The 21,914-nt window shown below is 48.4% G+C and overlaps 2 protein-coding genes across 4 annotated transcripts; one reads left to right on the top strand and one right to left on the bottom strand.

Moving 5' to 3' along the window:
* The first annotated feature begins 485 nt into the window (after positions 1–485).
* On the top strand, positions 486–8,656 carry ache (acetylcholinesterase (Yt blood group)). The gene is made up of 9 exons (XM_061669596.1): positions 486–703; positions 3,382–3,867; positions 4,220–4,443; positions 4,514–4,774; positions 4,879–5,101; positions 5,183–5,383; positions 5,547–5,736; positions 5,838–6,016; positions 6,376–8,656. Exons 2-9 carry the CDS (start codon positions 3,438–3,440, stop codon positions 6,495–6,497), a joined length of 1,830 nt encoding a protein of 609 aa, XP_061525580.1. The 5' UTR covers positions 486–703; positions 3,382–3,437; the 3' UTR covers positions 6,498–8,656.
* Positions 8,657–9,200: 544 nt separating this feature from the next.
* Positions 9,201–21,338, bottom strand: phka1a (phosphorylase kinase, alpha 1a (muscle)). 3 transcript variants are annotated; one of them, XM_061669142.1, is made up of 33 exons: positions 21,089–21,338; positions 20,455–20,613; positions 20,184–20,231; positions 19,913–20,081; positions 19,755–19,837; positions 19,596–19,676; positions 18,112–18,210; positions 17,768–17,914; positions 17,605–17,658; positions 17,406–17,528; positions 17,206–17,301; positions 17,017–17,124; positions 16,846–16,924; positions 16,544–16,678; positions 16,364–16,473; positions 16,154–16,298; positions 15,996–16,074; positions 15,756–15,916; positions 14,727–14,888; positions 14,563–14,657; positions 14,336–14,481; positions 13,484–13,637; positions 13,130–13,288; positions 12,931–13,060; positions 12,697–12,798; positions 12,503–12,618; positions 11,747–11,782; positions 11,488–11,517; positions 11,307–11,351; positions 11,055–11,216; positions 10,835–10,888; positions 10,186–10,386; positions 9,201–10,105 (listed from the first exon to the last, which is right to left on the bottom strand). In XM_061669142.1, exons 1-33 carry the CDS (start codon positions 21,164–21,166, stop codon positions 9,932–9,934), a joined length of 3,720 nt encoding a protein of 1,239 aa, XP_061525126.1. In that variant the 5' UTR covers positions 21,167–21,338; the 3' UTR covers positions 9,201–9,931. The 3 variants fall into 3 exon arrangements, with proteins under 3 accessions (XP_061525126.1, XP_061525124.1, XP_061525125.1); XM_061669140.1 differs by having other exon boundaries at positions 11,055–11,351; XM_061669141.1 differs by lacking the exon at positions 11,747–11,782 and having other exon boundaries at positions 11,055–11,351.
* Between the last annotated feature and the right edge of the window lie 576 nt (positions 21,339–21,914).

A 21,914-nucleotide genomic window follows, 5' to 3' on the forward strand; every position in this document is an offset into this window, starting at 1 on the left:
TTCATTATTGTTTACCATTATGACAGGGAAACCATATAAATATATAATGGACTCATCTTATATACAGTAGATGCAAAATAAAAAATGATGGATAATCAAAAGCCAAGGGAATGAGTTGGTTCAACTGTTGTTGAATGTATTTGGGGGGCGGGGGGGAACAAAAATAAAGTGACGCCAATTTTCAGTACAGGTACTGATTTGCTCTAGCAGGCCTGGTGTTTGACACCGGTGGTTTCACTAGAGAGGCTAAAAGGGAAATTAGAACGTGAACTGTAAATTGTACATGTATATATTTTTATGTAAAAAGCAGAAAATATAGGAGTTATTCATCCCTTTAAATTAATATTATAAAGATATATATATATATATATGTATATATATATATGTATATATATATATATATATATATATGTACACATATACATACTGCACTCGGGTAAGTTCTCGCGAGACTTGGCAAGACCTTCCTCTCCCGCCCTTCCTTTCTCCCGTCCCTCCAGAGTCAAGAATCCCAGTGTTGTCGTGCCGCTGCTGCTGGATGTGAGCCCGACTCACCGCTGCTCGGAGAAGGAACCGCACCACATTGTGTCCATTTGTACGTCCGAGGAAGAAAAAGAGAGAGGAGAGTGAGGAGGAGGAGGAGGAGGAAGAGACGCCTGCTAGCAAGTGCTCACTTGCGGTTCGTCGTTCGAGGCACGCCAAGGTAGGGTCGGATGCAGACCCCCCCCCCCCCAAAAAAAAAAAAGATTCAAATGACATTTCTCGTCTGTATTTTGTTGTTTTGCGTGTCTTTCGACGACACCCGCGAGATGGAGAGAGAATTTGAGCCGAAAGCCGCGCTGGCCTCGTCCGCCTCGTCCACTTTGCGTTAGCATACTCGCACCCGACGTAAACGACACACGGTGCGTCTTTAAGTTCATCTTTGCAACATCACCCGTCGCCATGGTGACCTGGGGAAATCCACAGCCCGGCTTCACTTTTCGGCACTCAAATTTACTGTACATTTAAGGCCTTTTTACACAAATCCCCATTTGAACAAATTTTCGTCCTACTCTGATATTAAAATACAAGTTTTCGCTCCCCCCGATGCCATTCAAGCTTTGAAACTCCCAATTCATTCAAGCTTTGAAACTCCCCAAAAATTTCCGGGATTAATTTTGGTTCAATTTTGGCGAATCCAACATCACTCCCTCTCGTGTGATAGCGCCTTTTAACATTTTGTTTCATCGTGAGACAATACGAAGCAAAACCACAGTCATCGGTTAATAGAAAGCAATAGTCGATTCTGCAAATATTTGGTAGTGATGGTCCTGACTTAAATCAACTTCCACAGAAATAATAGGAATAATTGATTCAGGTCAGCATGTTGGTGTGAGTGGTTGGCGCCTCTGCCTCACAATGATGAGGTTGTGTGGATTCGAATCCGGGCGTTTGCATGGGACAATGTTATTAAAATGATTCTGCTCATGTTTTTCAGATGCTCTCCATGTTTTCGATTCCCTTTATGCATCCTTGGTGGCGGTGTTTATGTTGACGCGCCGGCGCTGTTGCCAGATGGAAAATTGCCCCGCTGCCAGTCAAGCCGCCGCTCGAATAAATCAGAGCGGCTTATTGGCTCGTTGACGCTTTGCGGCATCCGCCAAAAGGCGCATCCTGATCGAAATGGTTCGGTCGTGTGCGTACAAGAGGGGTAAAAAAAAAAAAAATCATAATAAGACGACCTTGGCGTCATTATTAAGGCAATTTGTTAAAACGAAGATAATCCTGATTTGCACCGCGTCCCGTTCCGTACCGTGGGGGTACCGAATGAAATGTCCGTCGACGTGTTGCACTCCGCTCATTCAGAGTGTTTTCCAGTGAGGGGATTTGGACTTGGAAACATATGACATGCCCTCAACCCCCTCACCCCCCCCCCCTTCCCCCTCCCTCTCGCCACCGTCTCTGCCTGTAAATTCAATCCTCCTGTGAACTTCATACACAAATTCCTCGGTCTAATTTGAGAAGTGACACACTTTCTTTCCACTCGGTGTCCCCCTATTTTTCCCACCAGCTTGCACCATCCTTTCTTTTTGGGGGGGGCTCAGTCCTGCCTCCTCCTCGTTCTTCCCGTCATAAATATGAGGGGCAGTCAAACAGCAATGAGCCCTCCTCCAAACCGTAAACATATCAATAATTAGTCGGTTAAATTAAATTGAACTCATTACTTTTTGACTTCTCCTGGTAATTAGAGTGTGGGGGGGGACACTTAAAGCAGATGTCGATCCTTGAACTGTATGCTTAAGGTTATTTCGAGGATGTTCCGAGTACATGGGACAAATGTGACTTGAGCCGCTCGATTTTGGGCTCCACATACTCGTTCTATAGAGCCTTCATTCATTTTCCCGTCGTTCTGCTTCCGTACTGTACTGTGCGTCTATAAAAAGATGATCCAGCTGCTGCCCGTGTCCTCGCTTGGGCTGCCAAGAGCGGATCCCCTCCGCTGTGCCGCAAACAATCTCGCTCCGTCGCACGAAAGCTTCGGCGCAAGCCGCCGTGTCGACGACATCCCGGCGGGGGAGGAAACCACTTTTGCCCTTCTTGCAAAAACAAATAAACTGACTGGACGACAATACCGCCTTTAGTTGCAGCGTAAATGTGCGACAATACACAGTTGTCTGCCGCCTGTCTGCTTCGAGACGGCTATTTATGTTTTGCAATGTATGGTTGTCATGGTGACGACAACAATACACAGTTGCCTGCCACCTGTCTGCTTCGAGACGGCTATTCATGTTTTGCAATGTATGGTTGTCATGGTGACAAAATTAACATGGCCAACTGTGTGTGCGTGCGCAGGGGTCTGTTGTATAGAGGATCTATTTTGGCCATGTCACCAGCTCACACAGTCACCCAAACTGCAAAATAATATTACTTTTTTTTTTTTTTTTTTTTTATAAACAATAACTGTACATGAAGGGACACAAGGAAACTCAGCGGTGTTTCATGGTATTTGTTGGTATACAGTCCGGTCACATCTAAGCTCAATTCATCGCGAGACGCAAAATAAATAGTAGACTAAAAATAAAGAGTTTAAATCAATGGAGCCTTTTTCGCCTCTTTATATTTGTTCTGAAATCTCGTCCGTAAACCGAGGTTTGTAAGACAGTAGAATTTGACCTCCTTTATCCCTGTTTTTTTTCATAGTTTCATATCTTACCTAAACCGCGTCCTCCCTGACGCCATTTGATGTGTTTGAGTGCACGTTGTGTCACCTTGAAGATGCTTCCACATGTCCTTTTGGTTTGATGTCCTCATCTGATTTATCCTTCCACTTTGGATCTGTTCTTCATTGCTCTCGTTGGCTCGTAATCCAATTGCCGCGTCTCCTCCTCTGTCCGTCTGCAGGTCCGACGGGAAACGACCATCGCCGCCCTCCGTGTTTGGCGTCTTTTGTCGCCGTCATGCAGACCGCCGTCCTTCTCCTCTCCCCGCTCGTCCTCTTCACCCTCCTCGTTCCCGGCGTATCCTCTCAAAGCGAGGCGGATCTCACCGTCGCCATCCGCGCCGGCAAAGTCCGGGGCGTCCACATGCCCGTGCTGGAGCGGGGCCACGTGACGGCCTTCCTGGGCGTCCCCTTCGCCGAGCCGCCCACGGGGAAGCGGCGATTCCGCCCGGCCGAGCCCAAACGTCCGTGGCCGGACGTGTACGATGCTCATCTTTACCCCAACGCCTGCTTCCAGTTTGTGGACACCACGTTCCCCGGCTTCATGGGCAGCGAGATGTGGAACCCCAACAGGGAGATGAGTGAGGACTGCCTCTACCTCAATGTGTGGGTGCCGCCGTCGCCCCGACCTCACAATCTCACCGTCATGGTGTGGATCTACGGCGGAGGTACGGTTCCCGCATCACAGGTGCTCATGCCTCCGCCTGACACAAACAACACCACACTTTTCAAGCGGGACCGGTTAAAATTACTTCAATAATAACTGTTGTTATAGTTGCGGTTTGTTTACAGCATTGTTACAGCTGCGGTTGTTGTGCTCTAGAAATTGAGTTGCACTACCGTGCGCACAGTCTGAGAACTCGGGAGGGTGTGCACACTTGTGCAACCAAATTGTCACTGTTATTTTTATTTGCCCTCTTGAAAAGATATATATATATATTTTTTTTGTTTTTAAATTGAGTTGTCACATGGAAAAAGTTTCCATCAGTATAGTCGGCAAATGGTTTCCTATTTTTGCAGGATTTTACAGCGGTTCTTCATCCCTGGACGTGTACGACGGCCGTTACCTAGCTTACACAGAGACGGTCATCGTGGTGTCCATGAACTACCGCATCGGCGCCTTCGGTTTCCTGGCTCTGGACGGCTCGTCCGAGGCTCCTGGCAACGTGGGCCTGCTGGACCAGAGGATGGCGTTGCAGTGGGTCCAAGACAACATCCACTTCTTTGGCGGAAACCCCAAACAGGTTCTTCAATTCTCCAGTCAACGTCGGCTCACAGCGAGTCGCCCGGGCTTATTTGTCTCCCCCCAAAAAGGTGACCATATTCGGGGAGAGTGCCGGCGGCGCCTCTGTGGGATTCCACCTCTTGTCTCCGGGCAGCCGGTCCGTCTTCACCAGAGCCATCCTCCAGAGCGGGGTCCCCAACACCCCCTGGGCCACCGTCAGCCCGGCCGAGGCCCGCAGACGGGCCACGCAGCTGGGCAAACTGCTCGGCTGCAACGGAGGGAATGACACCGAGCTGGTCGACTGTCTACGTGATAAAACGCCGCAGGAGCTTATTGATCAGGAGTTCCAGGTAATGACCGTGGTGTGCCAACCCATCACTGTTATTTAAGTTGAGAGCGGGCTAGCGTACGTGACGTCACCCGCAAAAGCGCTTTTCTGCCGTTTTCCGAGCAGGTCCTCCCGTGGATGTCCATCTTTCGCTTTTCATTCGTCCCCGTTGTGGATGGCGACTTTGTGCCCGACACGCCGGAGGCCATGCTCAACTCGGGCAACTTTAAGGACACTCAGGTCCTACTCGGGGTCAACCAGGACGAGGGCACCTACTTCCTGCTGTACGGCGCTCCCGGCTTCAGCAAGGACAACGACAGCCTCATCTCCAGGGGGGACTTCCTGGAAGGTGAAGCTCTCCCGGCGTTTTCCCGTCGGCTGTCTGTATCGAAACGCGGTAGCCGATTAAACGGTCGCCTCTCTTTGCAAGGCGCCAAGCTAAGTGTGCCCCACGCCAACGACATCGGCCTGGAGGCGGTGGTGCTGCAGTACACCGACTGGATGGACGAGAACAACGGAGCCAAGAACCGTGACGCCTTGGATGACATCGTGGGCGACCACAACGTCATCTGCCCTTTGGCTTTCTTTGCCCGCACCTTCGCTCAGCACAATGCTCTCAAGTCCAATGCAGGTACATTTTATTTATTTATTTATTTATTTATTTTTTAAAAACCTATTTTCACTGAAAAACTCAACTTAGGTCCAACCCATGTCTAGTATAACACCCCAAGCCCTATTTGGCCTTACGTTCCCCCAAAAAACAAGCGTTTCCTCTGTGTACGCTCTCCAATCAGGGGTCTTTCTCTACCTGTTTGACCACCGAGCGTCCAACCTGCCCTGGCCCGAGTGGATGGGCGTGATCCACGGCTACGAGATCGAATTTGTCTTCGGCCTTCCCCTAGAGAAGAGATTCAACTACACCCAGGAGGAGGAGAAGCTGAGTCGACGCACCATGAGATACTGGGCCAACTTTGCGCGGTCCGGGTGAGACGGCCCGCTCGATTTAGTCGTCGGTCACGTCGGGTAAAGCCGACGCTCCGGTCGATTAGACCCGCCGGTCACCGTCCCTCTTCTTCCGCGCTCAGCAATCCCAACGTGAACGTGGACGGCACGGTGGAGAACAGGAAGCGCTGGCCTCAGTTCACAGTCGCCGAGCAGAAATATGTGGCGCTCAACACGGAGCCAGTGAAGGTCCACAGGGGATTGAGGAACCAGATGTGCGCTTTCTGGAACCACTTCCTGCCACGTCTCCTCAACATCACCGGTAAGACATGGGTATTAATAATAGCAATCGTTGGAGAGGGATCTGAATTGGGCTTAAATACAGTGGCAGACTTTATCCACATTCTTAAATCACGTCGCAATCATACGAACCATCAGTAATATATAAAATATTAAAATATTCTGCCTTGAAGTGGAAAAGAATTTCATTGTTCTGCTTGTCACGATACGTCGCTGACATCGATAGATGAACAAAGATGTGTTATTTGTCGTCAATGAATAATTTTGGTGGAACTGGATCATCTCCCACGGCACACTGGTTGGGAATCATCGCCGTTGATGGTGTTTGGGGCCTTGCATCCTGTGTCACACGCCTTGTGGCCTTTGCCTTTCCTCCCCCAGACAACATAGATGAGGCCGAGCGCCAGTGGAAAGTGGAGTTCCACCGCTGGTCCTCCTACATGATGCACTGGAAGAGCCAGTTTGACCATTACAGCAAGCAGGAGCGCTGCACCGACCTCTGAGGGCCCCGAAGGGTGCGTGGGGGCTGGTGGGGGAGGATGGGGGCCGGCGGGTTAGAGCCAAGACGGAGCGTGCAAGCTTATTTCCTCCATAGCCGCTATCAACTTTATCGAAAACAGTACAAAAAAATGCTGAAACACTGTACATCCCTATTTATTATTTTTTGAATGATTCAAATTATTTATTGACTATTTTTAAATATATATGGATATATATATATATATGTATGTATGTTTGTTTTGCATCTCTAAGGGAAGTGAATGACTCTGGAGGGAACTTGTACGTGTCCTGACTTGCTTGTCTTTGCCATCATCTCACACTGTGTTTTTGTTTTTTGTTTCGTTTTTTTCAACACATCAGGGTTTGATTATTTTGGTGTCGATTGCTGTAAAACAAAGCGAACAATTCCGGCCATCGTTTTGTCTGCATAAGCCATCTCGGTCGTTCTTGGCTGTGTTGCGAATCGCTCCCTAGCCACGATATAGTGGCCTCTATAGTGAGTTCACTTTAGTTGCATTTTGGGTTGAGGGTTCCACAAATGTTATTCCCGTTGCGTTTGTTTGTCGTCCCCCGCTTCTCCACGTGCGACCTTCCGTCCTCACGCATCCCCCTCTTTCCCCCATCTCGCTGGCTCTCTTTTCTCGTTAGCCTAATGGAGGCTGAGTAATTCACTCGGCGGCGGGGTAATGCGACAGAGCGTTGGCTCAGCCCGCTGGCCTGCCAGCCAGTGGAGCACGATGAATGGATGGAAAAAGGGAGGGAGAAAGGACGGGAGGGGGATGTGACGGAAGGATGAAAAGACAGAGTAGCATCCTTGCGTAACACGCCGGAGAGAATGTAAAGAATTAACCAGTTTGCGCGTCATAATTTAATTTGTGGCGCTCCTTCTGTTATGCTCGCCTTGGCCACCGGGGGGCGCAAGTATAATACTTATGTAGTCATGCAGACACCAACGAAGAAGAATGGTATTACTTCTACGACTGTTCAGTGAAGCATTAAGATGCTGTAATGTTAGTCTGTTTTTTTTCATAAAGGATCAATAATATATGCCTGTGAGTATTCTTATATAATATGTCTGTCGTCCACCATTTGTGCACACAATATAGCCATTGCTTCAAAAGCCCCGACTATAGACGCTATCTGTTAGCATGCCAACGGCATTTCGTTTTGTTTGCTAGCATTAAGCTAAGCAGACTTTCCCCCCCTCCTTAAGGCAAAGCTGAGTTGTTTTAAATACAAAACGTGTAATTGTTTTATGTAGTCTTTTTAGGTGGATAGTTTTGACTAGTTGCCAGTCAAAGCCAAAACCAATGGTCGAATGATGGCTCGTATCTGGAAAAAAACTTAATCGGGTGACTCTCATCTAAAGGCACCGCTATTATAATGTTAACATCAAATTGGACCCCATGAAAACAACTTTTTAAAAAACAAAACGTTTTTTTTTATTTTTAAAAAAAAAAAAATCCTTATTTACAGGATTGAATTGGGTGTCATAATCAACTCAATATTTTTTTGTGAGGCTTTTTACCAGATTACATCAGTTATCAGTCCAACAGCCAAACAAAAATTAAAAAATTATAATTAAAAAAAAAACTTTTATACCGTTAACATGAATCTGTGTCGGCATGTTAAAACCCGCGTACGTCTAGTCCGGCTTTCAGGTGAACTCAATAAGGATGGAAGCTGCTGTCCGAATGCATGCGTGACGTGATGATCATCCGACGCTTCCCCTTTTTTGCCCTCCGATCCCATCCTAGTGCATGTCCTCGAGTCGACCCGAAAATTCCTCCAGACTGTTATTTTCTGTAAAAAAAAAAAAATAATAAAAAAAAAGATTACTTTTCAAGACACTGATAGTACTATATCTCTGTTTGCCAGGGTTTGATGTTAGCAATAACAAATATGTGATATATTTGATATTGAAAAAGGCAGTGAAGGCCAGGAAGTGACCCGATCGACGACGAGGCTGTTCCCAAAGCAATAGAGCGTTCACAACCAAAAAAAAAGTGTTCCCTCGACCTCATGGTTCTGATAGTTAGACTTATACGCCGTAAATGTCGAAGGCTTCTGTCGCTTCCCGATATGTCTCTGTGTATCTTGAATGGTGACTTGTAGCAACAGAAAAATAAATAAAGATATGCTTCTGTCCTCCTTGACCTCCTGTGACCTCTTCTTATCACTTCCGCTTTCATGTAAGATGAAAAGGGATCGCGTCACAATTCCATTACGTCTATAGGTTAATTAACATCCAGTATGTTTAGCATTTTTGGAAGCCAATGTGACATGCACAGTTTGAAGATTAACAGTGCACTTAAATATTGGAAAATAAAAAACTCTATTGAACTAACTCACGTTTTTCAATTGCAATAGAACTTCAACAACAACAAAAATTGTTTTCCCCGATATTCCAATTGATTCAGATGCTTCTTTATAATATAGGATTTGTCTGTCACAAGCTCTACGTCATTTTAACAATCCAATTATGCACTTTTTAACTTTGGCGAGGTTTCACACCTTTTTCTTAACGTCTGACGCAATAATGACGGACGTCGCGCTCAGATGAACCCGGAAGACGCGCGAGGACGCCGAACATCCCGCAAGTGGAACCCCTTGGATTGACATTTTACAGCAAAGGTATGCTTTATTATTATTATTATTACGTGACAAGTGGAACTGGGCTTTGTGTGAATGAATTAAAAAGGCAATTTTTAAAATATTGATTTATTAGGGACACAGCACACACCTGCGTAAACAAATGATTAGAAACATCACGATCATCCTTAATTAGGACTTCAAATACATTATGACTTTATATTTCAATATGCGTTCATATGTACAGGATGAAGTATTGCATATTTATTTATGATGTGTTCTTTGCAGGAAGCAGAGTCGAAGCGCCCCCGCCGACGTCATCACCGAGCAATCGGGTAAGTGCCGCGTTTCGGAAGCTCGCGCTACTGATTCTCTCAAGCCATTTTCATAAATCATCAGCATGTGAATACATGTAGTTAAGGTGAGAAACTCAAATGGTCACAAGGTTCATTCTATTGCCTCACAACAAGATTTACTCAAACGATACGAAATGAATCAGTTGAAATAAAGTCTGGCAGCAGCAACAATTATTAATTAATACTATGACTCGAAAACTATTTGATGGAACCGCACTTTTATCAGTCATGCATAATAAAAGAATGCAGCCTTCACATACGTCGAGAAAAACAACTTTTGAAGCATCGTTAAAGGCGAGATCTTATGCAAAATTGACTTTTCAATGTGTTTTGTACTTTAAATTTTTACCAAGACATTACTGCCTTCAATATTTTTGGGGGGGGATAAAAGTTGAATATATCGGCGATATTTAAGGCACGTGTTTGTTGCGCTTCATTGAAGAAGTCTGAATTAAATAAAAGTTGAAATGCGCCGGCGTCGCATCCTGTCACTGGACAGCGCACGCGCCGCCGGGCAGGAAGTCCTGCACGTAGACCGCCACCGCCTTGGTAAGATAGGTCATGCTCCCAAAGCGCCCGCTGGGGGCGCTGTCGTACAGCAGCCTGCACACTCCGGTGGACGGGTCGCGCTCCAGCATGTGCTCGTCTGCGCCCAGGTCGCTCTGGAGGGAAGAGAGCGAAAGCTGAGCGAGGAGGGTGGGTGAGGGGTTAGCGGTGCCGCCATCGGATTCCGCCTCCCCACCTGATCTTTGCGGAACATGTCGTTGGCGATCTGTACGATCTTCTCGGCGTGGACGACGGAGCCGATACTGGGAATGTCCACGTCGGACAGCATGGTGAGCACCAAGATGGCCTCCACCAGCAGCTGGCGGTACTCGGGCTGCGGGACGCGGTTCAGCACCGTCTCCACGTGGAGCGAGAACTTGATCTCACCGGGTGTCATCTGGGGATCATCCACATCGCATAGAAAATTTCGTCCTGGGGCACTGAAACCTCTGACAGTCATTATTATCATTTGGCTGGCGATGCGCTGGCTTGGTGTCATTTTGAACTGAAATTGGAGTGTTGCGAGCCAAACAAAACCATTTTGTGGATTTTCAAAATCTTGTTTCTTTCGGGACCAAGCATGTCTGAAATGTGGAAGAGAAACCACCGCAACTTATGATTGTCACTTTTTCTCAGATTTCCCCCGAAACACAGCCAGTGGTTTTGATCTGCGTATTTCCGTCTAATAAAAGAACAGTAAAATGCAAGCGTTTGTTTGAGCCAGTGGGGGGGGGCACGGCCTACGCAAAGGATCCGAATGGTACCGCCGCTCAGCCTCGATTTGTGCAAGGGAAAAACCCTGAACATGAAACGATCATCTGACGCTTGCGGCTGGACCGACTCACCTCTCTGGTGGTGGAAGACGGGAGGACGTAGCCCTCGATGGACAGGCCGTGACACTGGAAGACAACGTAGGGCACGTGAGCCCCTTTCAAGTCGGCCGCCCCCGAGTAAGTCTCAAGTCTTAACCGTAAAGTTTTCACAGAGTCCCGAGTCACGGCGGCAGCAAAATTCCAGCAAGACATAAGTGAAGTCTTACAATTTTGGCTCATGCTGGTCACTCACTTTCTGCAGAATCTTCCAGACTTTCTGGTAGAAGCCGACGGGGACGCGGTTGAGCGAGCCGTCCAGGCGCCTCCTGCGCAGCCACTGACCGTGTCTCGTGTCCTTGGCGACTGAGCTGCTCTCCGGAATGTCCAGCGACTCGATGGAGGGAAGTCTGTACCTCTGAGGCGAGGAAAAGCAAGAAAGGAAGCAGCTGCCCCGTAAGCCTCGACGCAACGTGCAGCTAACGACACGCAAGACAAACATCTTTACCCCTGACTCGATGTTGCCGATGTCCAGCGAGTGAGATCGGAGGCTCTGATGGGGGGGAATGCAGGAAGCAGAGCAAAAGTAAGCGCCAGGCAGATGGCGAGGAGAGCAAAAGAGGGGTGGAAGCGAGCAAAAGAAACGCCGGAGACAGTGGCGGCGGCGGCTGCTGCTGAGGGTTTATCACCTTGCGGGCAGACGTCGCGCTCTGGTCCGGCTGGGAGGGAGGAAAAACATTTTAGGGACTCAAACTCAATGCGGACACCGCATGGACTAAAGTCTTAGGACAATTCATGAACGGATCGATCGGGGGACTCTTAATTCTATTCAGGGTGGGCGAATCGACAAGAACATGTTCAGACTTTTCACTTCTCGTCAGTGGAATGTGTCCCAATACTTTTTGCCCATGAAGCGTATCGGTTTGCGCTCCGCGCACGACGGGTCACCTTGACTGCGTCTGTCAAAGACACTCTGCGATCCGCCTGCAACAAAAACAACAAATGACATGCTTCTTCTCTCCCACGGGCGTCAGAAGGAAGCTGCAGAGGCGCGGCAACATCAAGTAATCGCGCTAATTAAACACTTGAATCGGGAACTTGTTCGGAGCAAGCGCAATCGTTTTTCATGATCGGAATTATTTCACGCACAACCCGTTCACCGATGCCTCTCCCAAGCTAAAGACGGTGAATTAGCACCCGAGTGTGATACCATCACCTGACTGGGCCCACTCAGAGACAACCTGTGCCCCAGCTGCAAAGAAAGAACAAGTGGGAATGCTGAAAAGCTGCGGAATTAATTGAATTCTTGACATGGACAACGGGAGACGGGGAATGGTTTGAATCGGTCAAGAAATGTGGAAGGATAAAGTGAATCTAATGCGAGCAGTTCCCAAGATGTCCTGAATCGGTGGACTAGTTTGAAGTTGCCATGGTTTGAATCGGTCAAGAATTACGGGTGGAGGAGGTAAATATGTTAAATATCTCTTAAATTTGGGAATGTTAGGATGGAAAGTGTGGCATTTTTGAAACGTGGAAAGTAATTCCTGACATCGGCGTTGCCATAGCAACGCCTCCGAACCCTGAGGTTATTTTAGCCTTACTCCTGAAAGTCACACTTGATCATCATCGCAACACATTGGTCCTTTGACTTTGATTGTTCCGCCAAAAAGCTCATTTCCCGCGCCGCCAAGTTTTGCTTCCTACCATCTTCATGTCGCTCTTGAGCTTGCTGATTCCCGCCCTCTCGCTCTTGGTGGCGCCCACGTTCCCGAGGTGATGGATGGAGATGGCCGGACTGACACCGCCGTCGGCGTCTCGCACTGCGTGGAAGGGAATGGAGCGAGAGGTCACCCGAACCGAACGCGCTGAGCCGTAGGCGAGGTGACGGGCGCGCTCACCGCTCCGCTCCACGCCGAACTCCTTCCCGCTCAGGATGTGGTGGAGGAGATTCTTCAGCTCCGAGGGGCTCAGACTCATCAGACTTTCAGTGGCCTCCTCCCCTAAACGGACACATTTCATCCAGAGTCACATTTTCTCAATTTTGAGACAATACTGCTTTGGCGCCATCCTGTGGAACTACTTTGAAGAAAGGGGAGGCGCTTTATTTAAATGTTGGTCCTTTTGGGTGCTACCGGAGCAGTTGAGCGACTGGGCCAGCTCCGTGGCCATGACCTGGATGATGAGACCGATGCGGAGGCGGAACATCTCGCTGAACAGGTTGGGCTGCGTCCTGATGCTCATGGCCAGGTACACCATGATCTCCTGAGGCGGAAGAGGCCGAGGGTGAATGCGGTTTAAAAGGGGGGTGCCGAGGGAGTCCGCCGGACTCACCTGGGTGAGAATGGCCACGCTGATGTTGTTGTCGCTGGCCTCTTCGATGATGGCCGCCAGCTGGTCCAGGGGGATGGGAGCCGTGATGGTTTTCTCTCTGGGCTCCGGGGGCAGACCCACCGTCAGGTGCTTCTGGTGGGCCAGCAAATCGGAGCAGGCCTGAGGGACCACAAGGAGAGTTTCCATGATGACTGCATGCAGTGGTGCCTTGAGATTACGGATTCAATTCGTTCCACGACCATGCTCACGACATAAAAAATTGGACTGCAATTGCACATAAATGCCAAAAGATGGCAGAAAAGCACAGCTCGCATTGAAGTGAAATTCTAGAATGATTTGAAAAACACTGCATACCGAGTCCAGCTCCTCCACCTTCTTCCTCAACATGCCAGAGATCATCCTGATGAGCCCCCAGTTCTTCAGCTCGCCGGCCTTCTCGTACAGGTCTGTGAGCAACGAACGCACCGTGATGCCTTTGCTGTGCAGGCCAGTGTCCCAGTCCATGCCCCTGCATATAAGGTTCAAGGAGCTGATCAGCAGACGCACAGCAAAACGACTTTGACTTTACGACTCATTCGTTCCGTTACCGTGCTGGTCACTAAAATCCTTCGTTTTTCCATCTCGACTTCCCCCAATGAATGGCAATGCCGTTCAATCACCGTTCTAGCCCCCCAAATATATGGAAGATGTTTTTTTTTTTTTTTTTTTTTTTTTTTAAATTATTAGAAAAATAACACTCCACAGGATTGTACTGAATAAAAACATCCAGTAATAACATCATTAAATGAACATTGTGCTGCTCCTTCTGGTGTGTACGTGCTTTGGCCACTAGGGGACAATATAATGCATACATGCATACTCCACGTACAGCAAAAACAATATATGCCAGTAATTATCGGAATAGTCTCTGTATGTGCTAAGCACGGTTTGTGTTCAAATATCAGTGGTCTAAAAGGTTACTTTTAAACGACAACAAAATGGATGCTAATTTTGTTAGCCTGTCTTTTGCCTTTCGCATTATGTGTTAGCATTAAGATAACATACCAACTTGTGGTTTGGTTAAAGACACAATATGTAATTATCTCTTTTTTTTTTTTTTTTTTTTTCATTTTCAAGTAAACCACAACTGGGAGCAGCAATAAATCGGCGGCTCGTAACTCGGGAGCACTTGTAAGTCAAGGTAGCGCCGTACAATGACAAACTCACTTGTCCTTGAAGAGGATGTAGAGGATGTCGGCTTGGTCGTGCAGATTTTGCGTGTCTTTCAGCAGGCGCGCCAGAGCGCGGTGATCCACGGCTCCGCCGGCGTCCCGCGGCACGCCGCTCTCGGGCGTCACCGTCACCTCCGGGACCTGAAACGTCAAAATCATTGAACCAAGGCATCCGTCACGAGTCGAAGCAGAAATGTATTTCTTCATTTTTTTTTTTTTCACCTGACTGTCTGGCGGTGCGGAAGAGTCCGGAAGGTTCAGGTTGAGGGACGGTTGATGAGAGCGAAACAGTTTATTGGGCAGGTACATGTTGACTTCTAGAAAGGGGGAGAAGAAGTCGATATGATGGTCCTCTCAAGATAACAGCTTGTACAGCTGTTGCCCACCTTGCACGTTGAGATCCTGGGCCTTGTTCCTCAGGGTCACCATCTCTTTTGTTTTGGTGGCGGCCTCCTTGAACTTCCCCAGCCCTCCCAACTTCGTTTTGAGCTCCTTGGGGGCCGCGTGGGCCAAGAGGTGGTCCAGGTACTGAGCGAGGTCATCGGCCTCTGTGAAAGGTTAGGGGTGTTGTTTACACGAGCCTTGTAGTTTGTTGTTTTTTTTTTTTTAGACAAACAAGCCAATTTTCAATGGAGCTAACATGCATGTTTTTTTAAATGCGGGTGGAAGAAACCCGCACGCAAGCATGAGGAGTACATGCGAACTCCACACAGGAAGATTGCAGCCCGGATTCCAACCTGGAACCTCACATCTGAGCCATTTTTTCTTTCCAAGGAATGCCTCCCCCCCCCCCTTCACAATCTAAACATCGATTGAACATAACTTCCGGGTACCCCTTAAATGTTACATAATGTTATGAAAAATACAACTTTAAATAAATAATAATAAATAAATTCTGCATTTTATTCTGAAAAAGACACCTTTTTTCTTTAAAAAAAAATGAAGACTACTATTTATGCTCCAAAGAAAAAAAATGCTTTTTGTTCTTCCAAAAAAATAGGATGTATTTCTGTCATCATATGCCTTTAGTACTGAGCAAGCAACTTTATTCATTTGGGAATGTCAGATTTATGAAGCAATTGGTTTGTTTGTTTGGTGCACCGGTTCACATATGTAGGTATGCCCATTAAAAAAAAAAAAAATTAATATGTAATGCTGCATTTATCACAAATTATGTTGTATGCTGACCCTGAAGCTTACAGCAGGACCCCAGTTTGAGAACCTCTGCACAAGCCCACCATGAAAGCAAAGCAAAGCCCAGTTGTGTTTTCCTTCCATTAAGAGTTAAGTCCTCTTGAGGCTGGGAGAGGGGATGGGGTCAGGGTGGATTATATTTGGAATGGTGAAATCCGGTCAAAGGACACGGCGGCAACCCGTCACCCATCCGTCCTCTGCGTCCTCTGCGGTTTGCTTACCGTCGTCACAGCCCAACTCATGCACGTATCCCTCGCCGTCAGCATCATCAAACTCGTCCTCGGCACGGCTGCCCGTGCTGCCTGAGGCCTTACCATCCAAGAAGCTGAGGTGAGCGAAACACGAAGTGGTCAGGAATTCCGAAAGCTTTCCAGTCTGGATCCTGGAGAAGGCAGAGGGGGAAGCGTTCCAACTTTTAACATCCAGCGGGGGAGATGGACCCGGCCCCGCCACAGCTTAACCTTGCTCCTCCGTAGTAGCCGTCCTGTAGTTTCTTCAGGGTGCCCAGCACAGCGGGGTCCAGGTTAGCGTGGTCCTCAGCTGTAACGCGTTCAGGGACAAACCTCAGAACCGAGAATTCCGTGCATGAAAACACGCGGCGGCCTCTCCGTGTACTCACTCAGCATCGTCTGCGAGATGGGGAACGTGACGGTGGGTCTTCCCGTCATCCTCCATCTGGACGACAAGTAGGAAATTTCCGTCCTTAGCATCTCCACGATCATTTTGTTGTCCAGCGCCAGGTAGAACTGCTGGTGGTCCAGAAACTGGGGGATGACAGGATGGCCCGTTAAAACCTTTCCAGGATTTCTTTCCTTCATTTCACACACACCTGAGGCGTGAATGAGAAAATGGTGTTCCTGATGATGTAGAACTTGGAGGTTCCCAGCACTCCGATCCTCCTGTAGGGCCGCCCCGTCAAACCCAGTCTGGGGTTCCGACCTGCGGCACAGCGGCGTTGAGACACCGACCGGTCGCGCGCCGTCTATACACGATTTTTTTGTGGGCGTACCGAGTCGGGCGTAGATGTGGCTGAGCACCCTGGAAGGCTGCACGTGGATGGGATGGATGTCGGCCACCGTCTCCACGTGGATGTCGTGTTTCAGCAGCAGCTCTTTAATCTCCTCCGTCTCAGCCAGGACGGACACTGCCGGCACAGAGCGGCCGCGTGGAATGTCACACGTTCGAACGCAGGCTGATCCGACCCACCGTGTCATTTCAGTAATTCTTTTGCGTACCACTAGAGGGAGTCCGTGTGCTACTAGTGGTACTATTTTGAGAATCACTGATCTATACTGCATCTTCAGCGCTCACCTTGCACCACCACGTCGGGCTTGGGGATGGTGGAGAAGCGACGGTTCAGAGGGTCGATCTCTCCGGGAGCGAGAAAACCCTGGGGGCGAGGCAGGCAGGCGGGCGCTTTATCGTGATGACATTTGATTTGGAACACAAGTTTGGGGGGGATAAATGAAAAGTGACAGTGACCTCAGATAAAAGCCTTCCCAGAATGTAAAGAGACTGTCCCCACTTTAGGGGACACTTCCCCATGGGAATCCGCTCGACAGTGTGCGGATTCACGTATTCCTCCTCCACCTGTTTGGAAACAAACATGAGACCGAAAAACCAAGCGGCAGAACTGCAGTTAACCCAGCGCGTGAAACGGTCGACTTCGACCTTGTCCGGCGGGACGCTGTAAAGCTCGGGGAGCAGTCGTATTCCGTCCTTCCGCTTGATCAAGATGCCCTCCAGAGCGTCCTTGTACTCCTGCACCTGAGCCAAGCAAGTTTTCTCATTAAAAAAAATAAAAACAGGAACAGAATAACAGCGAACAGTGATATTTGTTCTTTAATTTGTAAACCGAGGTGCCGCGGTACCTGCTCGGGGCTGTTGATGAAAATTCCATCCAGGATGAGGTAGGTCCAGAACAGAGGCCACTCGCACTCGATGTTCTCAAACAACTTGAGCTCGGCGGACTCGTAATACAGACGGTTGGGGTCCTGGAAAAAAAAAGACAGAAACAATCAGCCAAAGTCCGCTTCATCGGCTTCCCGCTCTTGGCTTTCCGTCGTGGACCTCTTTTGGAGTTTTGTGCCCGTCTCGGAGGAACCTGCAGCAGCCGTAACGACCCTGAACGCACACACAGAAAGGTCACTGAGGACTTTTTTTTTTTTTTTTTTTTCTCGGTCTGCTCCGCATCTCTTTGATTGAAACACACAACAAATCCTGATGCGAGCACCTGCAGCTTGGAGATGATCTCCTCCTTGGTCATGTCGACTATGTTCATGTCCTCCACGGCGAAGGCGGGGTAGGAGATGATGGCCAGGACGCCGGCATCCACCTCTTTGGAGATGGATGCTCTTGGGAGCATGGAGGTCAGGATGGACTAATGAGGCGGAGATAGAAGGATGAGCTCACACAGTGGTTCTCAAACCTTTCGCACCAAGTCCACGTGGCACCTCAAAAACTACAATCCAGTAATGTGGTAGGCCAAATTATTTATCCAAAACGAACAATGACGATTCTGTGATTCTTTTGCGTACCGCGCTTTATGAGAAACGCTGATCGAACACAAAGCGCTACCTGGCAGTGCTGGATGTCGTCGGCCAGGGCGTGGACCACCGATCCAGGTCCACCTTTGGCTCCGAAGAGGTTGAGCTCGTCCAGAGCCTCCAGAGCTGCCTGGAACGGGATGGAATTGACGAAGCGCCGTGTTTAAGCTGCCTGACTTCAACAATATCAGACACGCCGACGTCCATTTACAACCGAAATTCTCATATTTGATCAATGAAATGGGATGAATTTAGTCCATCTCGGCTGCACTGCTTCAACAACATTTATTGTCCAGATTTGATTGCCCAATCAGGTTTCAACCTCTCTGCGTTGCCATGTCAATCTGAAAAGTGCTGCCCCGTGGGACAATGGGAATTTCGTTAACCAGTCACATTTCCGATTTGTCCTCACAAGCCCCTTGATAAAGTCGACAGTCTTCTGTCCTCTGATTGGTTGGTCAGAGCAAAACCTCTCACATCAAAATTCAATGAGCAAAACACATCTTCACACATGTATTAATTTGATCATCAGCATTTCTGGTGAGTATGCCGTATTTTATGTAAAAACCCTAACCCATCGGTGTCAAACTCAAGTCCCGGGGGCCAGATGCGGCCCGCCACATCATTCTGTGTGGCCCGCGAAAGCAAATCAGCTCGTCAGCTTCTGTGATTTTTGCTAAAATCTGAAAAAAAAAAAAAATAAACAATAAAGTTGCGATATTGCATGTTTCTGTTACCAAACTGTTCTTCTCCAGTAACTTAAACAGTACTTGAACAAACTATTATCCTTGTCTTCAGATTTCAAAACTAGTTATCCCTCAATTTGTTGTGTAATGGTAATAATATGATTTGGTGTTCAAACATTCCACTGTTCTAACGGCGCTCTCAGGGAAAATGCGGCCCGAGACAAAAATGAGTTTGCCACCCCTGCCCTAACCCTTTTTCAATAAATGTGGATTCTAAATTGCTCCACGTGATACGCGGCACAGTTGCGTGCCGTTATATTACCTTCTCGTTTCGGATTGGTGCTTTCTATCATTGTGAGGCGAGAGTGGCGGTAACATAAGCGTGGATCAAGTCCTCACCGAAGGCCCAGGGAGCAAATGCACGGCCCGGCCGCTATGTTTTGGTGAGAATTGCATTCCGCGGTGAAGCCTGATTCCTTGTGTCTTAATTTAGCCGTCATGCATTTGTGTGCGTGTGTGTGTGTGTGTTATTTCAGAGCGGGAAGCCATTCGTGGAAGACACGGGGAACCTGATCCCGCCTGATCGCCACAAGGCAAAGGACCTAGCTCACAGTGCGCCCTCACATCATGTAAAATCTCGCAATGCCAGTGAAATCTTTTAAACCATTTCCACCTGGGTTTCTGATTGTGTTGACTAGGACAGCTACTTATTCCCCCCCACCCCCAGGGAAAGGAGAGTTCCGTTGCATGGAGGTCATTTAAAGATCGGCGGAAAGGTCACGGGAGCGACCCGACACCCTGGGTGGGCTCGCTCTCCTCGCCGACCTACCTTGGCCGTGCCGATGGAGCTGGCGTTGATCTCGGTGATGCCCTGGTTGGTTTTGTCCCCTCGTTCCCACATCCCGTAATCCTGTGAGCAGCCGTTGAGGGGACTCGGTTGGTACAAACGAAGCAAAAAGAGGAGCGAGAGAGAAAATACGCCACTCACGGCCACTTTGTAAGCCGCCTCGATGTAGAACATGAGATTCTGCACTACGTCCACTTCATCCTGCGTGTAGACAATATGAAGACCTGGCACGCAAAGAAATGAAACCGGTCATTCCCGAAGCTCACACAAGCTAGCTAAATGAGCGAATGAGCACGCACCGGACGCCGTCATCTGAGCCAGGAAGAGCAGGAAGAGCGAGGTGGCGTCCACCTGCAGGTGCCCCCACTGGCCGTCCCCGACCACGGGGGCGCAGGTCCTGGTGTTGTACTTGGCGTGGAGCGAGTCGGACGTGCTGCGGCTGTACTTGAACCGCTCCACTTTGTCCAGCTGCGGGCAAAAGGGAAGATTTTTTTTACCAGCCGAGAAACCGCGTTAAACGCGCGACAGGTGAGTCGTCGCGCTTGCTTGCGCGCCTGTGTCGCGACATACCTGCCTCATAATGCACTGCAGGACTCCCCTCATTAGCTTCACCACACTCTAAAGAAAAGGACGGACATGGTGAGCGACGCTAGAGAGATTACTACTAATATTAGTGCCGTACTGATGAGCTCAGAGACGTGAGGAATCCCAGGACACGCCCCGCTGCAATATTGGTTTTTGATTGGCTGAACGGACGAATGGCATTTCCATTCATTAAATGGATAAAATTCGGAACTCAAGGCACCGCTTTACCTGAAAAATCTACAACAGACGCACACACCTGCTCCAGTTCGTAGGCCTTGGCCTTGTCTTCATCCCTGTCGGCGTTCTTCCTGTAGGCCAGGCTGAGCGCCCACACGGACACGATGCTGTAAACGTTGTCCCGGACCCAAGCGTCCGGCTGCTCGCTGCTTCCGGGGAGAAGGCCCGTGACGGGATCCTGCGGAACACGCGTGCACGCGAGTGAGTTCGCAGGTCAGCACATGGCATGTGTTTCGCCCGTGCTGTGGCACAGATTTTTTTTTTTTTAAAACCGTTGATTGTATGTGTCAGTTTTACAGTCAACGTCACCAGGGAGTTCCAAACATCTTGAAGCAAGCACATGTTGCCTCTAATTTGGAGAACTGTGCGAGTGAGTCTTTTAGTAAGTTTACATTTCTTGAAAGCGTGTGGGAGGGGCTTTCATCGCTCCTTGGATACCTGCACGAATTTCCTCATTCTTGGAATATAATACAGTCAACAAAAATCTGCTATTTAATGCGCCACGGTTTAGTCATTAAGGCCAATATTAACAACACGAAAAGCCTTGCGCAACATCACACTACTTCCCTTTTGTGTAGGCAGTGTAAGGAGAGAAGGGAAGTGGCTGTTAGTTAAGATTATTACGGCGATACGACACTGGTTTAAACACTCACTTGGTGCTGCAGGATAGTTTGCTGCACGATCCGGGCATAGTTGTCCAGTTTCACGCCCGAGTTGCTCCTACTCCTCATGGCGACCAGCTTTGTGGGCCTCGCGCTCGTAAACACTTGACAAATTTTCTAAGTGACCCGCACAAAAGTCATTTGTTCGCTCTCGGCGCTCAGAAAGACGAGCAACTTTGAACGCACAGCAACCCGCGGGGGAGCAAAGCAAAGCTAGCAGTCGGAAGGCCGAAAAAAGCGGATATAAGTAGTGTGTACTTTCAAAGTAGAACGCACGCCGAGTGAGCGCCATACTGTCAAAGTAAAAGCATTACGACTGCCTTCGTTTTGATGTTGACTGTCGTGCGTATTCGGTCTCTTAAATCCATATGAAATATAATGGGTGAAAACTGAATGTTCATTCGCACTTGAATTGCATTTTTGACACGTTATTTGAACGTTAAGCTTTTGCGCCCTCTCCCGCTACAAGAACGGAACTGACGGAAATGATCTTCCGAGCTATTTGTGGCAAGATAGGTGAAATATAGGAAGCGCCGAAGACAAACTCAGTCGATGTTAAACTAAATACAAAAAAATATATACGGGGGAGGAAGAGTAAATGGGAAAAACTACAAAACGTCCCAGAATGCCATTCGCCCAATCGAGTCCCTCTTTTTAAATCGTCCCGCCGGGGACGAGGGGACATATTATATCTTGTGCCCGCTGCCTTTCGATGGTTTGAAAATGAAAAGGTCCAGTTCACACATGCTGCTACTACTAATTAAAGACATTGGCCTTTATTTAGATGGTTTTGTTCACTAGAAAAACGTCAAACAAA

This window comes from Phycodurus eques, chromosome 23 (genome assembly GCF_024500275.1).
Source record: "Phycodurus eques isolate BA_2022a chromosome 23, UOR_Pequ_1.1, whole genome shotgun sequence".
In the NCBI taxonomy this organism is placed as follows: Eukaryota; Metazoa; Chordata; class Actinopteri; order Syngnathiformes; family Syngnathidae; genus Phycodurus; species Phycodurus eques.